Source organism: Brienomyrus brachyistius, chromosome 1 (genome assembly GCF_023856365.1).
Source record: "Brienomyrus brachyistius isolate T26 chromosome 1, BBRACH_0.4, whole genome shotgun sequence".
NCBI classification, from domain to species: Eukaryota; Metazoa; Chordata; class Actinopteri; order Osteoglossiformes; family Mormyridae; genus Brienomyrus; species Brienomyrus brachyistius.
The window spans coordinates 3,553,856-3,578,176 of record NC_064533.1 but is presented as its reverse complement, the minus strand read 5'-3'; the positions used below and the strand labels follow the sequence as shown (position 1 = coordinate 3,578,176).

The 24,321-nt window shown below is 48.5% G+C and overlaps 1 protein-coding gene across 10 annotated transcripts in view; it reads left to right on the top strand.

Moving 5' to 3' along the window:
• The window catches only part of LOC125746684 (FYVE, RhoGEF and PH domain-containing protein 4-like), a 32,298-nt gene that overhangs the window by 5,466 nt on the left and 2,511 nt on the right, over positions 1 to 24,321 (top strand). The window contains exons 1-12 of one of the 10 annotated variants that reach the window (XM_049021032.1): positions 3,964 to 4,234; positions 8,138 to 8,221; positions 16,877 to 16,987; positions 17,501 to 17,660; positions 19,216 to 19,585; positions 21,769 to 21,858; positions 22,341 to 22,486; positions 22,620 to 22,776; positions 22,999 to 23,137; positions 23,260 to 23,318; positions 23,835 to 23,981; positions 24,076 to 24,248. In XM_049021032.1, the coding sequence (XP_048876989.1) occupies positions 17,581 to 17,660; positions 19,216 to 19,585; positions 21,769 to 21,858; positions 22,341 to 22,486; positions 22,620 to 22,776; positions 22,999 to 23,137; positions 23,260 to 23,318; positions 23,835 to 23,981; positions 24,076 to 24,248 (1,361 nt within the window). In that variant the 5' untranslated portion in view covers positions 3,964 to 4,234; positions 8,138 to 8,221; positions 16,877 to 16,987; positions 17,501 to 17,580. The other 9 variants (XM_049020997.1, XM_049021050.1, XM_049021041.1 and 6 more) reach the window with 9 other exon arrangements.

Genomic DNA, 24,321 nt, shown 5'->3' with positions numbered 1-24,321 from the left:
AATCTACCCTCACAATGCTGAGGGTTTCTCTGCATCAGCCGATAGAGCAATTCCCATCCAGAAATCTTTTATCATAAAGGGGAACCAAAAATGCAGTTGGTCACTCATCGGAGAGTGCGCTTGACCGTGCAGTTCCGGAACCGTCACCCTTGCATTGGTCGTGCTGGAGTCGTGTGGAAGGTGCCAACCAATGGCGTCATTAGATGTTACAGCCGTGCAGTATAAAGTTTCCTATTCCTTTAGTGAAGTGATATGCAGAGTTTTTTTGTAAGTGTAAGTTCAACACAGACACTCCCTGCACACAATGTGTTTTTGCACTGTGAGTGCAGTGGGACTTACTGCATTGGCCTTGCTGCCTGTAGCTGGACGAACGGCGTTACTGAAAGTTTGTGGCATTGGTCTGCCTGGGCTGTGTTGTAAGAACGCATCGCGTTTGGTAACTTTCTGGTTCCTTAGTGTAGTGCTTTTGTTTTCTGGAAAAAATCCTCGTCCTTGTAGAGGAAGAGGAAGAACAAAAGAGAGAGAGAGAGAGAGAGAGAGAGAGAGAGAGCAGCAGTACGCTGGTTGGCATTTATTGCCTGTAGACCTTTGGCCTTGGGGGAATATAGGGCTTAACTGCTATCATCTCTTGTCATTATGTGCACTTATGTCATCGTTATATTGGGCTGGTATGAATGCAGACAATTATAGTTTAGGATGAAAAGAGGAAATAAACTGTCATTTAGTTAGGCATTACTTCTCCATTGAAAACCACCTCATTTTATTCCCATTTATATAGATGGAATTCTTATAATCTGCTACCCACTGTTCTCAACTTGCTAGTTGCACATTGCTGTGCTACCAGGCTGCTGTCAGCTTGCTAGTTGCCCATTGCTGTGCTACCAGGCTGCTGTCAGCTTGCTAGTTGCTCATTGCTGTGCTACCAGGCTGCTGTCAGCTTGCTAGTTGCCCATTGCTGTGCTATCCACCGCAGTCAGCCTGCTAGCTTCCCACTGCTATCGTTGTGTATTTTAAGCAAAAATAAAATTACCTTGTTGGGTATTTTGTAGTCAGTGGGCATCAAGACTGGCCAGTAAACACTTATCAGGGTCACAGGACACCTGGAGCTAGTAATATGTAGCATACGGTACAAGGCGAAGGTACACCTTGGATGGGGTGCCAGTCCGTCACAGGGCACAAGGCGGAGGTACACCTTGGATGGGGTGCCAGTCCATCACAGGGCACAAGGCGGAGGTACACCTTGGATGGGGTGCCAGTCCATCACAGGGCACAAGGCGGAGGTACACCTTGGATGGGGTGCCAGTCCATCACAGGGCACAAGGCGGAGGTACACCTTGGATGGGGTGCCAGTCCATCACAGGGCACAAGGCGGAGGTACACCTTGGATGGGGTGCCAGTCCATCACAGGGCACAAGGCGGAGGTACACCTTGGATGGGGTGCCAGTCCATCACAGGGCACAAGGCGGAGGTACACCTTGGATGGGGTGCCAGTCCGTCACAGGGCACAAGGCGGAGGTACACCTTGGATGGGATGCCAGTCCATTGCAAGACACGCACACATACAAACACACGCACTCACACACAAACACTCACACAAACATGCACACACATGCACTCACACACACAAATACAAATACTCACACACAAAAACACACACAGATGCACTTACACAAACACACATACAGACACACACACACACACACACATTTATATCCATATCTTTGTGGGGACTCTCCATTCATTCCTATGGGCATAGCCCTAATCCCAACAATAGCAACCTTACCCCCTACCCAGCCCTAACCTTAAATTAAATTTGTTTAATAAGTAAACAAATGAAATTCTTTTGACTTTTGACATTTGTAGTTTTTTGATTACAGTCAGATTTTTATAAAATTAAGTTTCCCCTTGTGGCGACTGGGAAAATATCCCCACAAAGTCAAAATGAGTTATTTTTAATTAAGTCTTGGTCACTTGGTCCCCAAAATGTGATATATACATGGCCACATACTCACACTAGGGGCAGTTTTTAGAGGCCAATTAGCCTGACTGCATGTCTTTGCAGAGTGGGGGCCCCCTGTAGCCCATGGAGAATATGCAGACTCCACACGCAGGTGTGGGGGGATGCTGAGCCACACTGACACCCCATTAGTCTTTCTCACACACAGTAATATCTGTCATTAAGCTGTATTGGTGAGCAGTGATTTATGCCATGCGATTGGTCCAGAACACACATGCTGGTTCACTCCAGGACCAATTATCTGTACGTCTGTGAGTGCTTGCGGTTTGGAAAATAAAGGGACATTAACCTTCGGTTGCCTCCCTGATCCCTTGCGATTCGAGCTGTTTTCTAGTCACGAGCCACTAACTAGCTAGTGAAGCAAGTGATGTTTCGACATCAAGCAGCTCCCAAAGCTCGATTTTCTGCCCCCCCCCCCCCCCCCAATTTAAGGTGGTTTAGTCCGGCCCGCATCAGGAAACGGCACTGCTGGATAAATGACATTCAGCATAAAAGTTCATTATGTTTTCCTTATGTTCTCATTACACCGCTCTCCTGCAGGGCCGGTGGGTTATAATGAACCAATTATGACTTTCTTTGATGCCGATCTGTTAGCTGGATGATGCTTTCTGTGCCTTTTTTAACCGTGAGGTCTAATTGCGCCCAGGTTTAACATGAAAGAGGGTGAGCGGCAGCTGTATGCCTCCTCCAGGGAGGTCTGCTGCTAACTGAAGTGTTTTAAACCAGGTCTGTGCCTGCCAGGAATCCTCAAGACCCCCAGGGTGCTCCCTCCGTGCTTTGTGTTTGTGTACCTATCTAATCTGGTAGGCTGTTTGATCAGAAAATGAACAGTAGGGGGCATCACTGTAAGTGTGGGTCCACCTCTGAAGATGGTATCATGCCTGGGGAGCAGGTTGAGTCACAGTCGAGTCCCCTGACTCCTCCTGCTCTGCATAGCGATTAGTTTGTCCTGGCGGCTGCAGTGGGACGTGGAAGAACCCGTCTCACAATAAACTGCACAATACATCCTGTCTGAAGAGTGTGACTTTATCTAACAGGGATGACAGACATTCCCTTAGGCAGTTGTTATGGAGCACTTCTCTCCGGCATGGAAGGGACGAGCTGGTCTGATGTAAAAGTGGAAGCATGTCCCCGCGGTGTCCTTGGGCCGGGGGCTGCTGGGATCTGAACACTGCTTCATCTGGATTCAGAGGCGCTCAGCCGGCGGGTCGCACCCCTTCCTGTCCGGTCTTTTGAAGGCGCTATGGTAGCTCAGGACCCCCCACTTTGCTAATCTGTGCAGCTTTTTGACTCCCTCTGTCTCTCCTTTGTCTCCCCGCCCCACCCTTTGCAGGCTGTGTGTGTGTGCGTGTGTGTGTGTGTGTGTGTGTGTGTGTGTGTGTGTGTGTGTGTGTGTGTGTGCATGTGTGTGTGTGTGTGTGTGTGTGTGTGTGTGTGTGTGTGTGTGTGTGTGTGTGTGTGTGTGCGTGTGTGTGTGCGTGTGTGTGTGTGTGTGCGTGCGTGTGTGTGTGTGTGTGTGTGTGTGTGTGTGTGTGTGTGTGTGTGTGTGTGTGTGTGTGTGTGTGTGTGTGTGTGCAGGCACGCGTCGGCCAGCACCTGCCAAACGACAGTAGCAATGTTGCTGTGAGGCCACTTCCTCTCCTTCCCCTGTGACGGACCTCCCCGGCACAAAGGCGCCACTTGTGCATGCGTGCAGGCTCTCTGTGCGCCCCCCACCCCCCCACCCCCCCACCCCGTCGGCAAGATGCAGCGACACTCGCCTCTGTAGAGTCAGAGGGGGGGTATTTACCCAGAGCTGCTGGGCAAGCACCTCACAGCCGTGAGGGCTGTCTGTCCTCGGCTATGCCATCGCCCCCCCTTCCCCCCCCCCCCCAGATCTGATGGCTGGAGAGAGGAAGAACGAGAACGAGAGAGAGAGAGAGGGGGGGGGGGGGGGACGTGGAAAGGAGAAATTCAAGTAGCAGTGGCGATTCAGCGTGGACCTGAACTGAAGCGCAGACCTCAGCAAAGAGGGCGTGAGAAAGCAGGAGAGTGTGACTGCAGCGTGTCTCACGGTCGAGCGCAGTCTGGATTACAAGCGACTCCTGTCAGCTCAGTCGGCTTCCCCAGCAGTATCCTGCTTCGCCCATTTACCCTCACGTTCCCTTGGTGGCAATCTACCACCGGTCCCACCTATTCGTGCGGGACGGACAAGGCTCAGACCTGGCAACCGGGAAGGTACGTTTCAGAATGAGGAATAATAATGTCACTGTCGTTCTCAACAAGCATCCCCTAGCCGGAGGAATGGTAATTACAGAGTGTGTTTTACTGCCCTGCGTTGGAGGTTAAGACATGCACTGACCAGCCTGATTTTACCAGTTAATCCACTGAGTGATGTCTCATGACTGATATGTGCTTGTATCAACAGGGAACAAGTTAAGGCTGCTTGACACTGCGGTATTTACAGATTCTTGGATGTTTAAGAAAAATATTCACGTGGGTTTTGAGGTTCTGGAGGACAGATCTGATGTTTGGGGGGCTCTAGTGCTGTTCTAAATGTATTTCGGGGTTCTATGCTGCCTGGTTCCAACAGGACCACGTTCTGCTGACGGTGCCTTTAAGCACTCTGACGTGGCTTAGTGACCCGCATCCCCCAGGCTGGGGGAACAGGCAGGATGTGGGGGGGGGGTGTGGAGATCTAAGGGAGTTTGAGGGGGGATTAAATGGGGGAACGCTTCACAAAGGGCAGCCAGCAGAGGGGGGGAAGCACGCCTGCCGTGTCCTTAGCCTCTAATGAGGCGGCACTGCAAATGAGGAAGGGAACCAGGCTTATTTCGGGGGTCCGATCTCTAGTGCAAAGCCGGCCACTCTCACACCTGCATGCAGCTCGGCCCACGCAGCTCCGCTGGTGCTCAAACATGCAGGTTTCACACTTGTGACACCGTTTCTTGCAATGTCTGTGTTTTTTATAGTCGTAGAGGCATCAACTGGGGGCGTTTCTGAATTTGTCTGCATCTGTCTCTCAGTTTCAGTCCGTGAGGATGGGCTCACCTTTTCAGTGGCCAAAGTTAGTGCTTTTTCTGTCTTCAGTCTTTCTCTTTCAGCCTGACTAATGGGCATCACGCACCCCGAGTGCTGGGCCCATTTCCTGGCAGCAACCGGACCTCTGGATCCGGTCCGTGGCCACATTCCCGGCCTGATTGCTGAGGTCAGGTGCCCCTCCTCCCACACACAAGGGCCCTTTCATGATGCCTTCAGCGAGGAACATTCTCTTGTTCATCTGCTCTTCCGTCCGTGCTTTCGGGCCGTGCTGTGTGGCCCTCCCCAGGAGTGGTGGTTTCATCCGTGGCACATTCATTTGTCCACTTCCTCCATCGTTATTCCGTAAGATAATCGCAGGACTGGCTTGAGAGCGGGGGTCAGGGAAAAGGCAGCATGTCGAAGGGGTCCCTCAAGCTGCGATTACCGCTGCCTTTACTCCCCAGGGTCCCTGAGTCAGAGACCTCTGCCTCAGTACAGAGTCACTGACTCACAGCGACTGACGAATGCACTTTCTTCACGATCTTGTGCAAAAGGGAAGTGGAAGTAGGAAAGGCAAAAGTCCACCTGAAATAGAAGCACAGAAGTATGTAGGTAGTGCTGGGGTGGACAGCAACTTATAATCGCAACGCAGGAAAGTTTGACGTGTCCCACGTGAGTCAATCACTTCAGGCTGTGACTTTTGTGTGGAGCAGATGGGCAGCTTTCCAGTAAAGCTGCATTTCGTAAGAATTTATCTGTTAGGTGCATTGCAGCAGGGGTCTGAAAGATGCTCTTTGCATGGTTGGATTGTGGCCGTGGCGATCCAATGCCTGTGAGGTGCGGGGGGGGGGGGCAAGGAACTTCTGGAGAGCGTCGTAGTCATCGTCATGCTGGCTGTATCATGAGCAGTGCTGTTCTTTATGGAAGAGTCAGTGTCAGTCTGTATATATTTGAGTCCTTTGTTTTTATTTGCTGTGACTGAGAACCTGGGGTGGTTCAGATTGTTCAGATGAAGTTATTATCACCACAACCTGTTTTGAGTGAATTTTCAGTGGGGATTCATTTTCTGCGTTTTCTGTGCTTTAACATGAAGATTGATTTTGAATATGATGATGTAGCTGCAATCATTTTCCAACACGTAATGCTTTTTGTAGACCTCTTTTAGCCGAAGTGTTGATGTTTATTGTGAAAAACTCTCCTGTACGTTGCATGTGGGTAGCCGTCGTGGATGGAGGCTTGTTAGCCAGCCTCAGAAGTGGGGGGGGGGGGGTATTTCATACACCACTTTCCTCCCCCCTGGAGTCAAGAAGCATGTGATGTGATGAAGACTAGCTGTTCGCGGCAAAAGGCTTTTTGTAGAGGATGTGACTCATGTCAGCAGATATTTGATCACGTGGTGGAGATCTCACCGTGATTTGCTGAATTATAGAGCTCGGCTTCTAGCTGGGTGACAGGTGCCACAGAGGAACGAGGTCCTCCATCCACAGATCCATCCGTCTAAGCCTGGTCAGTGTGACGGGAAGGGCCTGGATCACAGGCAGCGGCAGGCTGGAGATCACCGAAGATGGGATGCCAGTCTGGAAGGAGAAAAGATAAAAACACAAAGTTCTGCTATTATGTGACTCTTAGCCTGAAAATGATCCATGAATGTTAAATACGGGAATGATATGAGTAAAGCACAGTCTGATCTGCAACATGTTTATGTTTTGCATTGTGGAAGAAGATGTGAACAGCGTTGGTCCGTGAAGGTGTTCCCCATGGCCCTTCTTTGGAATTATGTATCTTCATCATATCTGCTTCTCTGACATAAAATCGGGTGAAGATGTTGACAAGAAAGTGTCTGAGAAGGATAATAGTGATAAAATTTCGGATATTGATATTATTCAATCTGATAGCGTTGGACATACGTTTGGTTTTGAGTGATTTTTCCCAACCCTGTTTTTTCTGAGCTGTTATTTTTATCGTGCAGTTTTGTACAAGGCAAGGTTTTACGCAATCATGACTATGACGATAACTGGTGTAGAAATCTGAGAGAAGGGAAGTCCTAAATACTAAATATGCACTTCCTGCCTGAAGAATTAATGCATGGTGAAAATGAGGGCAGGTAGTGGAGGATTTCTGGTCAGGTGATTCCTAGTCAGAGAGCTGATTGACTTGCAGGCTGGTCTCCCATCTGGGTCAGAAACTTCACTGCACGGTTCCTGAACACCAAATACAGAACCAGGAACCTCAAACCTTTATACCTTCATGGCCAGGGGCGCCGCTAGCAATTTTGGGCCCTATGACAAAATATGAGGTTGGGCCCCCCTACCACACCCATTCAGATCTCTGGGGGCCCCTAAAGGGCGTGGGCCCTTAGAATTGTCCCAACTTTCCCCCCCTTAGCGGCGCCCCTGTTCATGGCTTTCACCTTCCATTACCCTGACCCCATATTGTCATTTGGGTTTGTCCTTCACCAACAGGGTGGCGCTGTTGTCCCTCCTCTTGTGGGAACTCCATTGTCTCTTGCCAGGCTTTACTGGCTTGGGCATGACCAGATGCTGGGCCCTGGATTACTCACCCGCTGGTTGATCTAGATGGACGTGTCCAGATGGTCAATGGAGACCCTTTAGTCCTAGATCTCAAAACACTGAACCCTGCAGACATCCGCTCCCTTCCCTGCCACCATCATCTGGTGTCGTTTCGTTTTAATTACGCATTTGTTCTCCAAGCAAAGCGATTTTACATGTGGCAGAGTGCCCTGATCACTAAGCGTGTGGTTAAGTTTCCTTCGGAATATGTGCTGAAGGTATTCTGTCTTGGGGGGCCACAACCTGGTTGTGACATTCAGTGACATGCTAGCAGGTGATATGTGATTCTCTGACAAAGGCCTTCTCAAACTCACTGATCATATCATCCTTAACTGTCTATAGAAGTAAGATAAATGCGCGGACATACGCTTGGTCAAAGTCTGTAGTTGTAAGTCCTGCAGTCTACTAAAGCAAGAATCATGAAATAATCACATTTTAAACGTCAAGTTTCACGTCACCCTTTTTAAATCTCGCATGATCCGCACTGGCATTGGTGCATAGCTGGGTGTGAGTTTTGCGTCACGCACTGAGTGGTTTGTGCTTATTTCAGGGGCGAATGACGTCCAGGCGTTGGTGGATGAAGAGGCTGATGGTGGTGAACCTCGGGTGACGTTGAAAGCCGTCCAACATAAAGGTAAGGGCTCCTTCACAGCCACTGCCCTCACACTCCTGACTGGCTCGTCTTTCTCCTTCCGGCCCAAGTTCGTCTTCATGTGACGACTTCATCCGGTTGACATCAGCGGCAGCTGCGTTGAGAATGGACGTGTTGAGCAGGGCAACTGTGAACCTTCACGTTAATGTTCATCCTTAGCTACAGAGTAATTCTATATTATTACATTTGTTGAAACAAAGTTCTGCGAAGCCGCCTCATGCAAAGTCCTGTGTGATGTATGTGGGGCTAAGATGAGAAGCTATTTTGGAATGAAAGTTGCAGAGTGTTAACCTCAAAGAGGTAGTACAGTGGGCTGCTTCCCAGCTACTGCAGGCCGCTTCGGTTTTTCAGAGTTAGCCTGCCTTTTAGGTTTCAGACGTAAAGGAGATTTCAGGGCCCAGGTACAAAAAGTGGCAGGGAAAAGGCTTCGGGTCATGGTGGGTGGGATTATCGTCTGCCGTCAGTCATCCTTTCGTTTTTTATGAGCGTTTTTATTGGCTCCCGATGAATTAAACCAAACACTGATAGGTCAGGTAACTGTTATCGTCCCTTCTATTATTTCATTCATTTATCTGATGCTTTGATTAAAAGCAGCTTAGAGTAGGATTGCAATTTATGTGCCCGCCCCGGGAAGTGAACCCACAACCTTTGCATCGATTAGCACAATGCTCTGCTTGTTGAGCTACCAGGGTTGAGACAAGGCACTCAGCAGGTCCTGATGTGGTGACCCCCCCCCCCCCCCCCCCCAGCAGTGCATGGAATGGTTCAAGCCAAGCAGTGGGTATTTAACGGGCCAGAGGGTGACCAGTCACACGGCCAATCCGCAGGGCAGCATCCCTAACTGGGAGGCTGGTGTTCTGCTAAAATGAGGACGAATTCACAACAGATGGCAGATATATATGTCTGCTTTTTGAGTACACCATGAATGAGAACCGCAAACAGCATCTGACAGCACATTCTCCCAGAGCTTATCTGGCTTAGCCACCTGCTGTCTAGCGAGAGGCTATGCTGCACTGCCCCCGGTGGTGGAGCCGAGTGCCGTTCACCGCAACAAGGAGGAAGTTGAAGCCTCTCGTTGCCAGTAAATTTAGCACATAATTTGTCGAGGTGGTGCTTGCAGGCCGGAATGTGAAAGATGTTGGCGTGAAATCCGGACTAGAAATGTGGCTGTTTGAACTTTTAGCTATTTGAAAGAACCAAGTGCTCTTCAATTTTATAAAAACATATCGTTGGTCCTCCGTACCTGCGAGGGATTGGTGCCAGGACCCCCGGCGGATACTAAAATCTACAGATGCTCAAGTCCCTTATATAAAATGTCGTAATATTTGTATTTACACAAATACGTACTGCGCAAATAACACAGGGACATACAGCAGCCAAATAAATGACTTCCAACCATCCATTTACCAAACCACTTATCCTACTGGGTCGTGGGGGGTCCGGAGCCTATCCCGGAAGCAATGGGCACGAGGCAGGGAACAACCCAGGATGGGGGGCCAGCCCATCGCAGGGCACACTCACACACCAGTCACTCACACATGCAAACCTATGGGCAATTTAGCAAGTCCAATTAGCCTCAGCATGTTTTTGGACTGTGGGGGGAAACCGGAGTACCCGGAGGAAACCCCACGACGACATGGGGAGAACATGCAAACTCCGCCCACATGTAACCCAGGCGGAGACTCGAACCCGGGTCCCGGCGTTATGAGGCAGCAGTGCTAACCACTGCACCACCATGCCACTCCCTAAATAAATAAATGACTTGATAATGTAAAACAAAATCTTTTTTTGCCTTTACTCCAAAGACTCGGGATCATATGCTGAATTTAAACCAGTGTCTTTCATCATCAGCACAGTAGTGCAGTGTGAGTAAATGGCAAAGGTGAGTTTCCTTGACGTTCAGCCTCACCGATACGGCAAATCCGAAGGATAGGAGCATCTTCCTTTTCTTGAATATTTTCCATCCACGCTTGGCTGAACTGGTGGATATGGAGGGCTGGCTGTATATATAAAACAGGCTGTCTGCGACGGATGGCCACTCACATGAACAACTGGAAAAAACGAACCATAAATGTATGTGAAAATAGATTTCGGCTGGCTGTACGCCAGGCCGTGCTATCCTACGTAGCCTCATACAGGATATACATACGTATTTGAAATAACTGATCAACAGCGATAAAGAAGATGAAAGAGAAGTTATAGAATCACGGAAGAAAATGTCTGAGACGTCTACGCTGTACTGTATATACCGGGGATCTCAAACAAATGGACCGCATCACATTTTCGTTTAAAGGCAGCATTTCAACTTTAACGAACTGACAATAACTTTCGGTATTCAGTTTTTAATGTAAACATACACAGATGAAGCAGTTTTGGTGAATGTGATTAATTGTTGAAACAAAATGAGTGCTCTTCGTTCTGCCCATATGTGACACAGCAGGGGGCCGCTAATTCGGCACTCAGCGAACAGTACTGAGGATGGAACCTTGCTCAGGGTGCCTCAGCGGTACCTTGCTGGTGGGGGGATTTGAACTAGCAATTTTTCAGTCACAGGGGCACTTCCCTAACAGTTAGGCCCTTACCACCTTCACATCGGCATGGTTTGCAAACTACCCCAGCGCTTCTGACGTAGCTTATTTTAGGTTTGTAATGGAATAGTGTAGATTTGTCATAATGTTTCTTGTGTGAGAGTCCGAAAGCGTGAAAGTTCGCAGCCCTGCGTAAAGACCGGTTTAATGCTGGCTGATCGTTTCGACACTTTGTCATTTGGGAGGAGGGGAGACTTATTGTGGGAGGCGTAAAAGACAATTTCCCTACGGGGATCAATAAAAAGTGTCAATTATTATTATTATTATTACTTATGTGTGCCAGGTTTGGTGAGTCTGCATTATATTTTTGCACTTAAAACCACATTAAGCCCTTTTACGTTAACGGAATTGATACATAAGGTGCATTATCACCTGGGTCCAGATTAGCTTGTGGTTTTGTCTGCGGTCCGGACTTCGAGAATCCCTGGTATGTACCAGACATATGTCTATTTATAAATACGACCTGTTGTGAACGGAACAAGTCGGGGACAATCTGTACGTGGGTCCTTTGAAGGTTAGAGGAAGCCCCTTTTCCACTCCCCTCCCCAAAGCCGGCCAGGGTGTCCTTAGCGTGTCTCTGAGCCACTGCAGGTGGGTTGCCAGGGGGCAGCGTGGTTCTCGCCCTCCTGCCGCTCTGGGCCTCAGTTTGGTCACAGGAAAAGCACAGGAAAAAACAGACGACAACGTCTCTAAGGCAGCGGCACTAACTTCCTGCTCAGGGTACAGCCAAGCTCACAGTGGCCTTTGCGCTCAGGAATTTTAGCGCTCATCTGACAGGTTGCGTGTACTCCTGCATTTTTGTGCCATGATACCATCGTCACATGGGCGAGTTTCCCAGCAAATGAGCTTCAGGAGGGGGCGGGCGGGGCTCAGACCCTGGCACAGACCGGTGCGCTGTCGAGGGCTGTGAACTTAGACCCCGCTGGCAGGTTCAGGTAAGCGGATAAATGCGATACGCTCGTTTGCTGCTTAACTTTCCCAGATATTGGGCTCTATACCTGCTGCTCCTGACAGGGTTTTAATTTAAGTTACAGGAATGTTAGCTGCAAATTTTCACTTGAACTCTAATTGCACATGACCACTTTGTATTGTCTCTGTCCTGTTTACTCTACATAGATAGTTAGTTAGAACTAGTTTCTATTCATAAAAATTTAGTTAGATTTATTATTTATGTGAAATTTCTGTTTTATATTTTTTGGTATATTTTATATCTGTGTATATTGTATTGACAGTAAACCTTGAATCTTGAAATTCCTCTAGGTTTTTCTTTGTTCCAGTTTAAACTTAGTTTATTTAAATGTGTCTTGGGTATAAAAGCAGCCTATTTGAGATTTTTATTCTTTTTACTCCTTGAGGGGCACACCTGTCTCTGGACTTTTTATTAAGGTTCTGTGTAAATGAGGCCTGACTGGGATCTGCCGTGTGCTCAGAGAAGCGTGTCAGGATGGGCCGACCGGCCACTTGTTGCCTGGTGCTGCTGTAATTCCTGCTCTCACCTGAGATGACGGCAGACATATCTTATCTCCCTGCTGTCTCAGAGACTTAGTAAGTGTTAACTCTGGTTTTATAAGGCCCCGCCTTATTGAATGTAAGCAAAAACATGTCTATCTGCTCCACCTGCTAATCTAGACCTGAGTTTCTAACCTGGGGCTAATGCGTATTTCACGGCATGTAACGCTTCGCTATCTGTGCCACGTACCACAATCAGATGAAACGATGTTCCTCCTGATCACACCATGGAACATTTATGACGCGACAGACAGCAGTGCAAAACACATGGAGCGATCTGTGGTGCAAAGGAAAATCCTGTACAATTATTAATAATTTAAGGGGAGGAGAGAGATCAGGACGGTCACTAGCAGCTTTCAGTACATAACATCCCTGTAATAAAACGTGACAAACTTTCCACATTAGACAAACAATAAACGGGCATGCTGAGTAACCCTGGGATGTTTGTGCATGGAAGTTCAGTCCACAGCCCTAAAGTGGAGCTTCTCAGTCAGCCACTGAGAGCCTCGTTTGAGGATCACAATACTCAGATGTCCGGCCACAACACGTGCTGATGGTCGCATTCAGGATCAAGCCCAGAGATCAGGTCTCTCTCCCTAAGCTTGGACACAGTCAGAGCATCTATGCACAGACCAAGGACAATGTCCCCTTGTCCAGACAGGCCTATGGAATACCTAAGGACATACTAGCATCAGTAGAGGCAGATGTCTCCCCATTCGATATACATCGTAAATCTCTGCACACACTTCCTCATTCGTGATAGAACTGTGTCAGACTCCGGTAAGTCAGGCCGTGTGCAACTGGGCAAATGTATTAGAAGTAGCTAATTCACCTACATAATTACAGTATCCTACGTTTAAATTCGTATTTAAAACCAATTCTGAAGTCTCATGGCTTATCCCACACCCCCTTCAGCATCAGCAGAGCCTTTTCCACTCTTTCTTGCACTGTCTTCTATGGTAAATGTGTATTTTTCTGCTCCCTATTGGGGGAAACCTTACCCCTCCCCATCCCAGATACCCCAGGAGGGGAGGCGCTGTGGGTGTAGCTTCTAGTTATAAGAGAATGGAGCTGGGCTACATCTGCGCTACGCTCTTTGAATATCCTTCCCCTAATTCTTTTTTCAGTTCTCTATTTTGGTAAATGCTCAATTTCTATGAAGTGACAGTGCGCAGTGTGGACAGTTTGAAAGGATTTGGAGGGCCTCACACTCGGCAGCCTGTATCAGCACTAACCAAGGCTAATGAAGAGATTTAACGCAGCATCTGTGATTGGATGAGGTCGCTACGTCAATAAGGGTGGCACAGTATGCAGTGACCCGAGCGTCGCGTCAGTGGTCAGGTTCTCCTTCACTGCAGGCCCAGTGAAATGTCGCACAGGTGTCTTTAGGTGGTTTCAGCCATGTATATTTAATGTGGAAAAAGCAGAGTTATTTGTTTTGCCCCAGCAACCAGGTGACCAGGTGGCGAATGTGGCGTAGAGGGTTAGGATGCTGCTTTTGTTTGGAAGGTTGTTGGTTCAAATCCCATGACTAGCAGGGTGATAGCAGGCCCTTAATTCTCAGTTGCTCCAGGAGCTGACCCTGCTTACAGATTGTACCGCGAACCATCGATTCTTGCCTTACTCAGGGTCGTGGGGCTCTGTAGCCTATGGGCACAAGATAGAGAATAACCCAGGATGGGTGCCACCCCATCGTAGGGCACACTCACACACCACACACTCACACACCACACACTCACACACCACTCATTCACACACCACACACTCACACACCACTCATTCACACCTTTGGGCAATTTGGTAACTCCAGTTATCCTCAGTATGTTTTTAGACTGTGGGGGTAAACCAGAGTACCTGGAAGAAACCCCACGATCACACGGGGAGAACATGCAAACCAGTTGTTTGTTGCTTTGGATAAATGGCTAGCTTGCCCTGCAGCTGATCCTCAGACCAAGTTACTCAGGATACCTGTGTGTATAGATACAATATAACTACTGGTGACTGGTGTATACACTGTATGTGTGCTTGTTCTTAAAGAGGTGGTTTGATTCTGTGGGCACCTACGGGGAGGATCTGAGAGAGGGTTGGCACGAGCGGCGTGGCGGTGTGGCTGACCTTAAGGGGTCGTGCTCAGTCACGACCCCACAGGTAACAGAAACACTCAGCCAGAAATGCAGACGCCCCCTTAACGTAAAAGCCCCCAGAGCCACAGGCAAACACAAAGACAGACTGTAGTCTGGTTATTAACCATGAGCACTGCCTTCATAAAGTCTGGCGGGCCGCCTGGAGTCAGCTGCATGAAGGGAAGGATTTCACTTCCTCCTTCACTCAGTCATGTGATCTGTACTCCGGCATTGACCTGTGGAGACTTCAGGCCACTGGCATTACATGAGACCATGTGACCTCTCCTGGTTCCGAGCCTAACCCTGACCTTGATTAAAGCCAGGATTTGGTACCTGAGGGAGGCCTCCAGCTGAATGTGAGGGACACTGCTTTACGTCGCTATGTTTCTGCAGTGATCTGTGGTCAGTGAGGAGACTTTCAGCTACTTCAGGTTTTACAAACTTTTTTAAAACTGAAAGCTGTGATTGGCTAATTAGTTCAGTTCTCCTTGCACTTTGACTGGTTTGTTTCCTTGATTGTAGGACTCATCCAGCTGTGTCATGTTAACACCCTTGACACGTGCACGATTAAAGGAGACTGACCAATCAGCACACAGCAAGAACTCAGCGCTTAAGTGAAATCCAGGTCTTTTTAATTGAAATGGCAGTTTACAAACCCCGTCGTGTCTCACAATGTCCTCCCTGACCTGGATTATCTGCTCACTCTAACCTCTTTCCTCTGAGATAGTCAGGAAAGTCCAGGACCGTAAAAAGCTGTGTTCAGGTATTCAGGACAGATTCCGGTATCGTGAACAGCACCAGAGAGAGTAGCCTTTCAAGACCATATTTCAGAGTTTAAAAGACCCCGAAGAGCTGGCCGTGTTTAAGCTGAGCCGGTTAATCAGAATCAAACATTTTATATCCTCAGTGACTCCAAATAAGCCTGTTTTATTTCAGCTTGTTAGATGTTTGCTCTTAGCCAAGAAAATATATGGTGATTTTTTTTTTTATTTAATCGTCTGATCTTGTCCTATGTGCTTTCAACACTTATAGTCCGTCGTGGAGCAAAACTCAAAGTAGGGAAGATCTAAGAACCAATAGCATTTCATTCTCTGTCCAAAAGGGCTCCCTAGCACCAGTGATGTGCGAAATCGGGGGGACATATCGGCAGAGGCTAGGAATCCATGCCAGTCTTCGGAAGGTTGCCGGTTCAAATCCTGTGAATGCTAGGAATGATCCTACTCCATAACGCCCGGGGAAGGCCCCTAACGTACGCTGCTTTGCCCTGGGTACAAGGTTAACCTCCAGGATTGGCACTCCAACCAACAGAAAAAAAAACTCACACTGTTCCATTAAGACCTGTGTGGTGCTGAGGTATCACCTGCCGCACGGCTGTGCTTGGGCTCTCATCCCTGAGGGGGTTTGCTGTGTGGTGGGTGCAGCAACGCACCATACTGGTGCGCGGTCCTTTCCTCCTCCCACCGCCGGGGGAAATTTGATCCCCCTCCCCAGTGCCTAGTGCTGACCGGCTCGCTGGACGCTGATCAGTACGAGATTTCGGGGTAGGCTGCTCAGGGCAGGCATTTCCCTCCGCTGCCTTATCAGATAGGGAAGTGACACTTGTGCCTGGTCCTGGTGTGAGACTGGTGCTCAGCGCACAGGCATTTGTGGGTGTTTTGAGCAAATGGCCTAAATTGGAGTTTTAACAAAGGTTCTATCTATAAATGTCCTGGTTTCAACAGGATGAATGTGGCTATTAATTTGAATTTCTGAACATGGAGAAAAATTGTCATGCGGCTGTGTAAAATGTCAGCTTTCGACGTTTCCAACAGGTCGTCCACAATAATTGTACCCAAACTATTTAAAGGGGGTGTTTTGGTGACTATTTGAGTTTTCACATACTGTCACTTGGAATGCAAGGCGCATGAGCTTTTGCCGTTTGGGAAGATGGTGTCATTAACTGTGATTGGAGGTATTTGTAAACTCTAGAATTTTTGCAGAATTTTTTGGATGGAATGATAGAAAGGTAGAATTACGCTTTGGCGGAATTATGGTAATATGCTGTACCACAGGATCTGGAAAACTTGGGAACAAATAAATCATCACTCAGCAAAATTTATCACGGTGACATTTCCAAATAGCAGAATGGCGTTGCTTTTGAAAATAACACCTCAATTGCCTGGTCCAAGACTCGGCATGTATTGTGTAATATCTGTTCTGTGGCGATATGCTATGTGACCTTTACCAAGAAGCAGCCGTTGAGGAAAGAAATGCCATAAATGATTCTGTCATGGTTTAGAGGTCTTGTAGAACCTTACGACTTCCGCTTGCCTGACGGGTAAACGCAGTGCTAACAAACAACACGTTACCTGTCAGAAACAACCAGCAAAACAGCATTCCAGTTACCCACACTAACCCCCTGCGTTTTGCTTCCCCAGCCGCTGTCCGCCAGCCCTGTGAACGTGTCCCTTCCGGTGAGACGGCCTGCCGTGTGCCTGGGAATGGCCAGAGGTGTTTAAATGGACGAGGCCTGCCGCCCAAACCACCAGGTACGGGTCCAAGCTGCACCCCCTGATCTGCATGCGCCACTTCAGTTAAGCTCTCTGCTGAAGCCCGGCCTGCATCCCCCTTGTCTGCATGCGCAGCTTCGGTTAAGCTCACTGCTGAAGCCCGGCCTGCTCCCCCTGATCACCTGGTCATTTAATATGCAACAGGAATGTGTAGAATGATGCAGCACGAAATGAGGTGGCAGGCCTTCCTAGTGAAAGTGTCAATCACTGGGAAAGTAATATGATAGAAAATAAAAGTAACATTTTTGAAATAATTGCAATAATTGTGCTGCACCGTGACTGTGTTTGTCAGTACTTACTTTGTCAGTAAGTGGAACAGTACTGACAGTATTTCTGCTGCAGTGTTTTGCACATGGCATTATTTATTTATATTATATATCATATTATTTATCGGCTACGGCATTAGTTCTGTACCTGTCATACTTTCTTCATGGTAACATTTGTGCTGCCACCCTGTGGCCCTTCTGTGACATGGGTCTTCACCTCCATCAGTGCCTACCAAGCCGCCTCACCTCCAGAACTTGGTGACGGAACTGCATCCAGCTGCTGCCCATACGGATCTCGGAGGCGCAATGGAGGAGAAGGGCAAGGTCAGGATCCAGGAGAAGAAATCGCAGGTGTCGGCCCTCATCAGCCGCTTTGAGGAGAACAGGTAGGAGCAGGGAGGCATGGGAAGGGCACAGTGCAAGACAGGGCTGGGTATCGGTCAGTGTGGGCAACTCCAGTGACCTCCCTGAGAATATTCTGGAATGTCATTTAATTCTGCATTGTCATTATTCATACATTAGAGCAGTGATTCTTAAACTGTGGTACTCGGAGCACCCCCAGGTGGTAGGCGAGAAAATATGTTATGTGCACTGTTAAAAACAGGAATTGAACATTTGAAATCAATGTAACATTAGGTGATATAAAAACAAAATTTTCTAGGCATTTTTAGGTTGATTAAGATGTTTTGCATATTCTCTCTTTGGTTACTTTGTGGAACCAAAAAGTTTGACAGCCACTGCATTAGACAATATTGCACATGAGCAGTGCATGTAAGCTGGATTTGCTGTTGGCACTAGTGATAGATTCCAAATCTTGGATTTAAAAGCATTTAAGTCAATATGGCTTTTGGGACTTGACTGAGACAGTGGAGAGTCTGCTGCCTCGTAAGTAACTCTGGCTGAGGTGCAGCTAATCTGCGGATTGCGCCACTAAACATGTACTTCGCGGAAGCAGGATATGTCAGGGAGCGTGGCCAAATATCCCCAGATAATACCTGGACGTAGAAGGCCACGTCATCATTTCCTCCTGCTTAAATAGTTCTGCTGGGGGGGGGGCTGGAAATCCGCTGTTTCCTGCCGTTTGGGCATGGAGGGCAGGTTTTGGGCAGGTGGGCTGGATTGGCGGTGCCAGTGGGGTTGAACGGCCTTCTCTGCCCTGGGTCAGGGGCTTGCCCAGTCAGCCATGCCAAGCTGCCCTCGGCCTGGCAGGCCTGCTTGGTCCCCTGCATCCCCACGGTCAGCAGGCCTGCTTGGTCCCCTGCATCCCCACAGTCAGCAGGTCTGCTTGTTTCCCTGCATCCCCACGGTCAGCAGGCCTGCTTGGTCCCCTGCATCCCCACGGTCAGCAGGCCTGCTTGGTCCCCTGCATCCCCACGGTCAGCAGGCCTGCTTGGTCCCCTGCATCCCCACGGTCAGCAGGCCTGCTTGGTCCCCTGCATCCCCACAATCAGCAGGCCTGCTGGGAGTTTCTGTGTCTGTGTGTTTTCCTCCAGTTATCTATGATCCCTCGGAAAGGGGGCTGCTCTCTTTTTTTTTTTTCCTCCAGTGCATCTGCTTCTGCTGTCTGTTTCTGGAAGGGTTCGTGCCAAAGTTAGCAAATGTAAAACAAATGTGGGTCAGGAATACAGCAGCACTGCGTACAGGCTGCCGCACTCATCCTCGTCTGTCTCACTCCTCTGGCCTCTCGCACATCCTCCACCAAAGCACACATACAGGAAGTCACAGTACCTCCTTTTGCTGTATTTACCCCTCCCACACAGGCACTGGTGCCCTACAGCTGCCCCCCCACACACACACAGCCTGTTCGTTTTCTGCTCTCTCTCTCTCTCTCGCTTTGTCTCTCTCTCTCTCTCTCTCTTTTGCTCTTTCACTCACTAGCTGTTGGTCTCCTGTTTCAGTCTCTGCTTGTCTGTTCTCTTGCTTTCTCTCCCCCCCGCCAAGCGAGGTGAAAAGGGACAGCCTGCTGCAAAGATCGCCCCTCAAATCACCCAGCTGCAACCCAGGGAGCAGACCCCCATTGAAGTGGAAGGAGCCCCTACAGGAGAGACCCACCCTGAACGCAAGCTCGCAGACCGCGACGAATGCCCCAGAACCTGCCCCCGATGACAGCAAGATGGAGCCTCAGGTGGCCAATGTGGTCCTGGTCAACGGGGATGGAGAGGACAAGCACCCGGAGCCCTCAGCAGAGATCAAAGGCACATGTACAGAGCCGAGTATAGCGACTGACCAGCAGGAGACAGAGGAGGACAGCCAGCATGAGGACGAGCGTCCGCTGGAGCCGAGCAAAGACAAGGAGAAAGAAGAGGCAAAGGTAAGTGGTGTGGACAGGCTGCCCCATCTTGGAGCTTCTCTGCTGGGATGCCGAGGGCCCTTTGGGGAACCTGCATTTGTGTCACTTTTTGGTGGCATTTCAGCAGCTTGGTCGGCGTTTTCTGCTCCAGGGGTCACAGGGCTGCCTAACGGTCACCGAATAACACGGCTGGCTGCATAAGGTCGCCATGAATAAGAAATACCGCAGGTGTTGAGGCAGACACCTGATCGGCCACCTCATCTGAGCCCTGAAACTCATTTATTAATTCATCCTCACCTTGTTCTCGGAGCCGTTTGGTCTTAAGCGTGTTTTAATACCTCCGGTTTTACTGAAGCTGAGCCCGCTAGACATGACAGACGGAACTGGGTAGAGTTTCAAAGAGCGAGATAGAAATAGCTACAGGAAATGGTTTGCATGGGGCTCGTCTACATACAGAGAATAGTTCGCCCTGGAGGCCTCTCGCTTTGTGCATCAACATCAGCCTTAATTGCGAAAGCGTGTCCGCTAACGGCTTTGCTTTTTAAGGTGGATATCAGAGGTATTGCTTAGCTTTGGCTTCTGACAGTGTGACAGTAGTAATGGTAAGATCTTCCGCACCCGTCCAGAACTTGATAACCTAGAAAAATTTGCCTTGGCTGAAAACAGGGCTTGAATAAATCCTGTTGTTCTGTAGGGAGATGCAGTAATTTTACTAGAGGACAAGTGTAGCTGTATTAATCATTGCACCATGGTGGATGAAGAAATGACGTTCTATATTACTTTGTTAATGACGCTAAATATGTTTATAAATAATTTGGTGGTGAAGCTTCATCCTGTTGTTGCTTCACTTTTCACAAGGTCATGCGGCAGGAGACCCATGGAGGTGAAACACCTCTGCAGTCTTTGCTGGTGATTGCAGGAGAGCAGAGGGCTTGAACTGGCCCCCATGTGGTCATAGCACAATCATGGGTGTGTGGGGACAGGAGAAGAGGAAGTGATTGTGTGGCCTTCTGGAAGATGATTGAATTTCAGCCTAGAGGAACGTAAAGGCTTGCTTAACAACAGACATCCGTTTTCCACTTGTTAGCTCAATCCTCATCCTTCCCATGATGCATCAGCATTCCACTTCATTTCCTGTCACAGCCGGCCTTCAAACCCTGGTAGTGGCAGTTCCCAACTTAAATGCTAAGGAGCCTTGTGAGAATCCTTGGCGCCTGACTTATTTGTAGTGGGGTCATTTGTTTCAGTTCTGCCGCCATTTAAAGGGTCATATCGTGTGGCTTGGGCTGAAGGGGAAACAGGCCAACTAGGGGAAGTGGGCCCAGGCTCAGACAGGGTGTTCTCATGCAGAGCGGCTGAGAGCCACATGAGGAAACCCACCTGGACACAATGGAGCAGGGTGTGTGTGTGTGTGTGTGTGTGTGTGTGTGTGTGTGTGTGTGTGTGTGTGTGTGTGTGCGTGTGTGTGTGTGCAGTCATTGGTTGTGTCTCCCACGGAACAGGAAGAGGCCTAATTGTGATGAAAATGGATGTATGACAGGGGCTGTAATTTTTAGGAAGTCCTTTCAGCAATAGAATGGTCTGATTTTATAGCCGGAAACATGGTTACGGAATTAGCCATATTGCTCTACGTGCAGATTTACCTGCACTGATAATGCAGACGCGTCCCGTCGCCGCCCTCCCTGCTCCTCCACCCTTTGCTTGTCATACACCCACTACTGTGGGTCTGAATACTTACTTACTATGGTAATTTATGATTATTGATGTAATAATTACAATACTTTATTGATTCCCGTGAGAAAATACTCTTTTCATTTACCCCATATCGCATATCGTCCATGACACACATATAAGTGAGAGGAAGCAGTACTGATGGAGCTGGGGGTAAAGGTTTTGCTCAAGGGCCCCACGGACGTGAGGCCGGGTCTCGAACCAACAACCTTCTGATCACAGGCATAGAGGCTTAGCCTGCTGAGCCATGCACTATCCCTTGTTATTCTCATGTCCCCTAGGCAGTGTCTCAATACAGATTGTACTATAAGTGTATATGTCACAAGTAAGAATGTGATTGGTTACAGCCATGGTTTAGGCAAATCAGTCTCCTTTATGGGAATCCCCCGAAAAAACAGAAAACATCACTTACAGCTTAGAGGGATGATTATGCTGTGAATCGGCTCACTCAAAGAGCGTCTGTCTCACTGTAGGAAAGCAATGAGGAGAAGCTGTACAAGATAGCCAATGAGCTGCTGATGACAGAGAGAGCCTACGTGGTCCGGCTTAACCTGCTGGATAAGGTCAGTGGTGAAGCCAGCTGCCACCCCAGCAGGCCATCGCGTTATCTGCGATCTGCTTGTGCTGTCTGTATGAGTCTGTTTACACCCAAACACCGCTGGAGCAACAGGCTTCCCACAACTAACTGAAAGTTTTTTTTCTCCAGTGTGGCTTCCTGTTTGATCATCCATCATCTTCGCCAATTAGCATCTCACATTATGCCAGAAACATCAGCTATTTGGAAATTTTTACAACCAATTCTCTGGGATTGATTATATGGTCTTTTGGAGTAATGATGTCTAGGGGTCTCTCCTGTATTTAATGTACATTTATATTCACAATCTTTTTATTAAAGTAAAAATACAGTTTGGTTTTGCTGATGTATGGAATCGTAAATGAGGTGTTATTAGTACCACAGTCTTGTGAAACTACACAGAACAGTGTGTCGAATGAATGGACACCATCTGTTTCCTGACAGCTGCAGTAAGACTCTGTTTTGCTCCAGGTGTTCTGTGCTAAATTGAACGACGAGGGTCAGAAGGGCACATACCCAGTAGATGTGGTGAAAAATATCTTCTCCAACATCTCGTCCATCAACGCCTTCCACAGCCAGTTCCTGTTGCCAGACCTGGAGAAGCGCATGAGCGAGTGGTGAGATGGCCAGGCCTGTCCGCTTTTCCCGCCGGCAGTAATGGGAGCGTGTTGCATTCCCGATGTGTCAGTTTACAGTGTGATGCTGGTTTACACATGTGTGGGAGTTTCACACGGATGTGTCTCCTCCCAGGGCATCGCAGCCCCGAATCGGAGATGTTCTGCTGAAGCACACACCATTTTTGAAGATGTACGCTGAGTACGTGAAGAACTTTGACAAGGCCATGGAGCTGCTGAAGATCTGGACAGACAAGTCCCCTCAGTTTAAGGCCATCATTCTTGACATTCAGGTGCGTAGAAGATGCATGGTGTCATCGTTATCGCAACATCTTACGATAAAAGGTCAATTATACATACAGTTGAGGTTCGTTACACTGTGAGTTCAATCCAAGAAGCCATAGAATTTGCCATTTTTAACTAACTGGTTTACTTTCCAGACCAGCGTAGCCGACATCCAAAGTTGAGTTCTAGTCAACATGGACTCTTAAGTGCTGTGCCCATTTTTTCCACAGAGCCAGGAGGAGTGTGCCAACCTCACCCTGCAGCACCACATGCTGGAGCCCGTGCAGAGGGTCCCACGCTATGAGATGCTCCTCAAGGACTACCTGAAGAAGCTTCCCCAGGAAGCTATAGACCGGCCGGATGCAGAGAGTAATGCTCAAGATCCCCCCCCCGCCTTTTCATTACCCGTTTTGCTGTTTTTACTGCCTGTTTCAAGCTTCAGTTCCTCTGCTGTTTGTCGGTTTTAAACACTGGTCAATGTTGTTTAACAGAATCTTTGGAGATCATCGCCATGGCGGCAACTCATTCCAATAGCGCCATTCAGATGACGGTGAGTTGGGCCATACTGATGTTCCGTGGGGAAACGTTAGAACCCCGGGCAGTTCTCACATTCGAAGTAGAGCTCTGCGGGGCCTCTGTGTTTTCCCCGTAACCTTCATCCCGTCAGTTAGCTTAGCTCGCTTGCATAGTCCTGTGAGGTTTGACATGGGGGTTAGATGTATGGAGGCACATTTTTTCATGGGGAGATGCCGTGAACTCAGTGTGGCACTTCTGCAAGCTCAGGACTTTCCCTGGCTTTTGCTGGGAGAGACGCTACCATACTAACTAGTGACATGCCTGCAGTCATGCTATTTTTGAGGTCCTCCTGGAAACAAATGGAGTTTCAGATTTTTTTTCTACCTTTTCACCTGAGTTATTACAAACATGGTGAGTTTATTAGCAATGATTAGGTGCTCTTAATAAGAAAGAATATTGTGATGCTTTTGGGTACAGGGATGTTATGTTATTCCTCTGCTAAGATATCCACGAAAAAGTCCAGCTGAAGTTTTTCCATTTCCCTTCGAAGGAGAACCTCAAGAAGCTGTTGGAGATCTATGAGATGCTGGGAGGCGAGGAGGACATTGTGAATGCTTCAAATGAGTTCATCAAGGAGGGTAGTATCCTCAAGCTTGCGGCAAGGAACACCTCTGCCATGGAGAGATACCTCTTCCTGGTGAGGACAGAATGGAGGCCAGTCTTTGGGCCCTTGGGCCTTGTTGGAGAGAGATGCCTGTCGTTCTGACCAACTCTACCATCCGCTCTTTCAGTTCAACAACATGCTGTTCTACTGCGTACCCAAGTTCAGCCTAGTTGGACAGAAGTATACAGTCCGCACACGCATTGGCATTGAAGGTATGGAGGTGCGAGCCACCACCAATGAGGACTACCCCCACACATTCCAGGTGTCTGGAAAGGAGAGGACACTCGAGCTACAGGCCAAGTACGAATGACTGGTAATTCATTTCTGCATGAAGTTCAGGCAAAGAGTCCTTGAGTTTAATTATCGAATATTC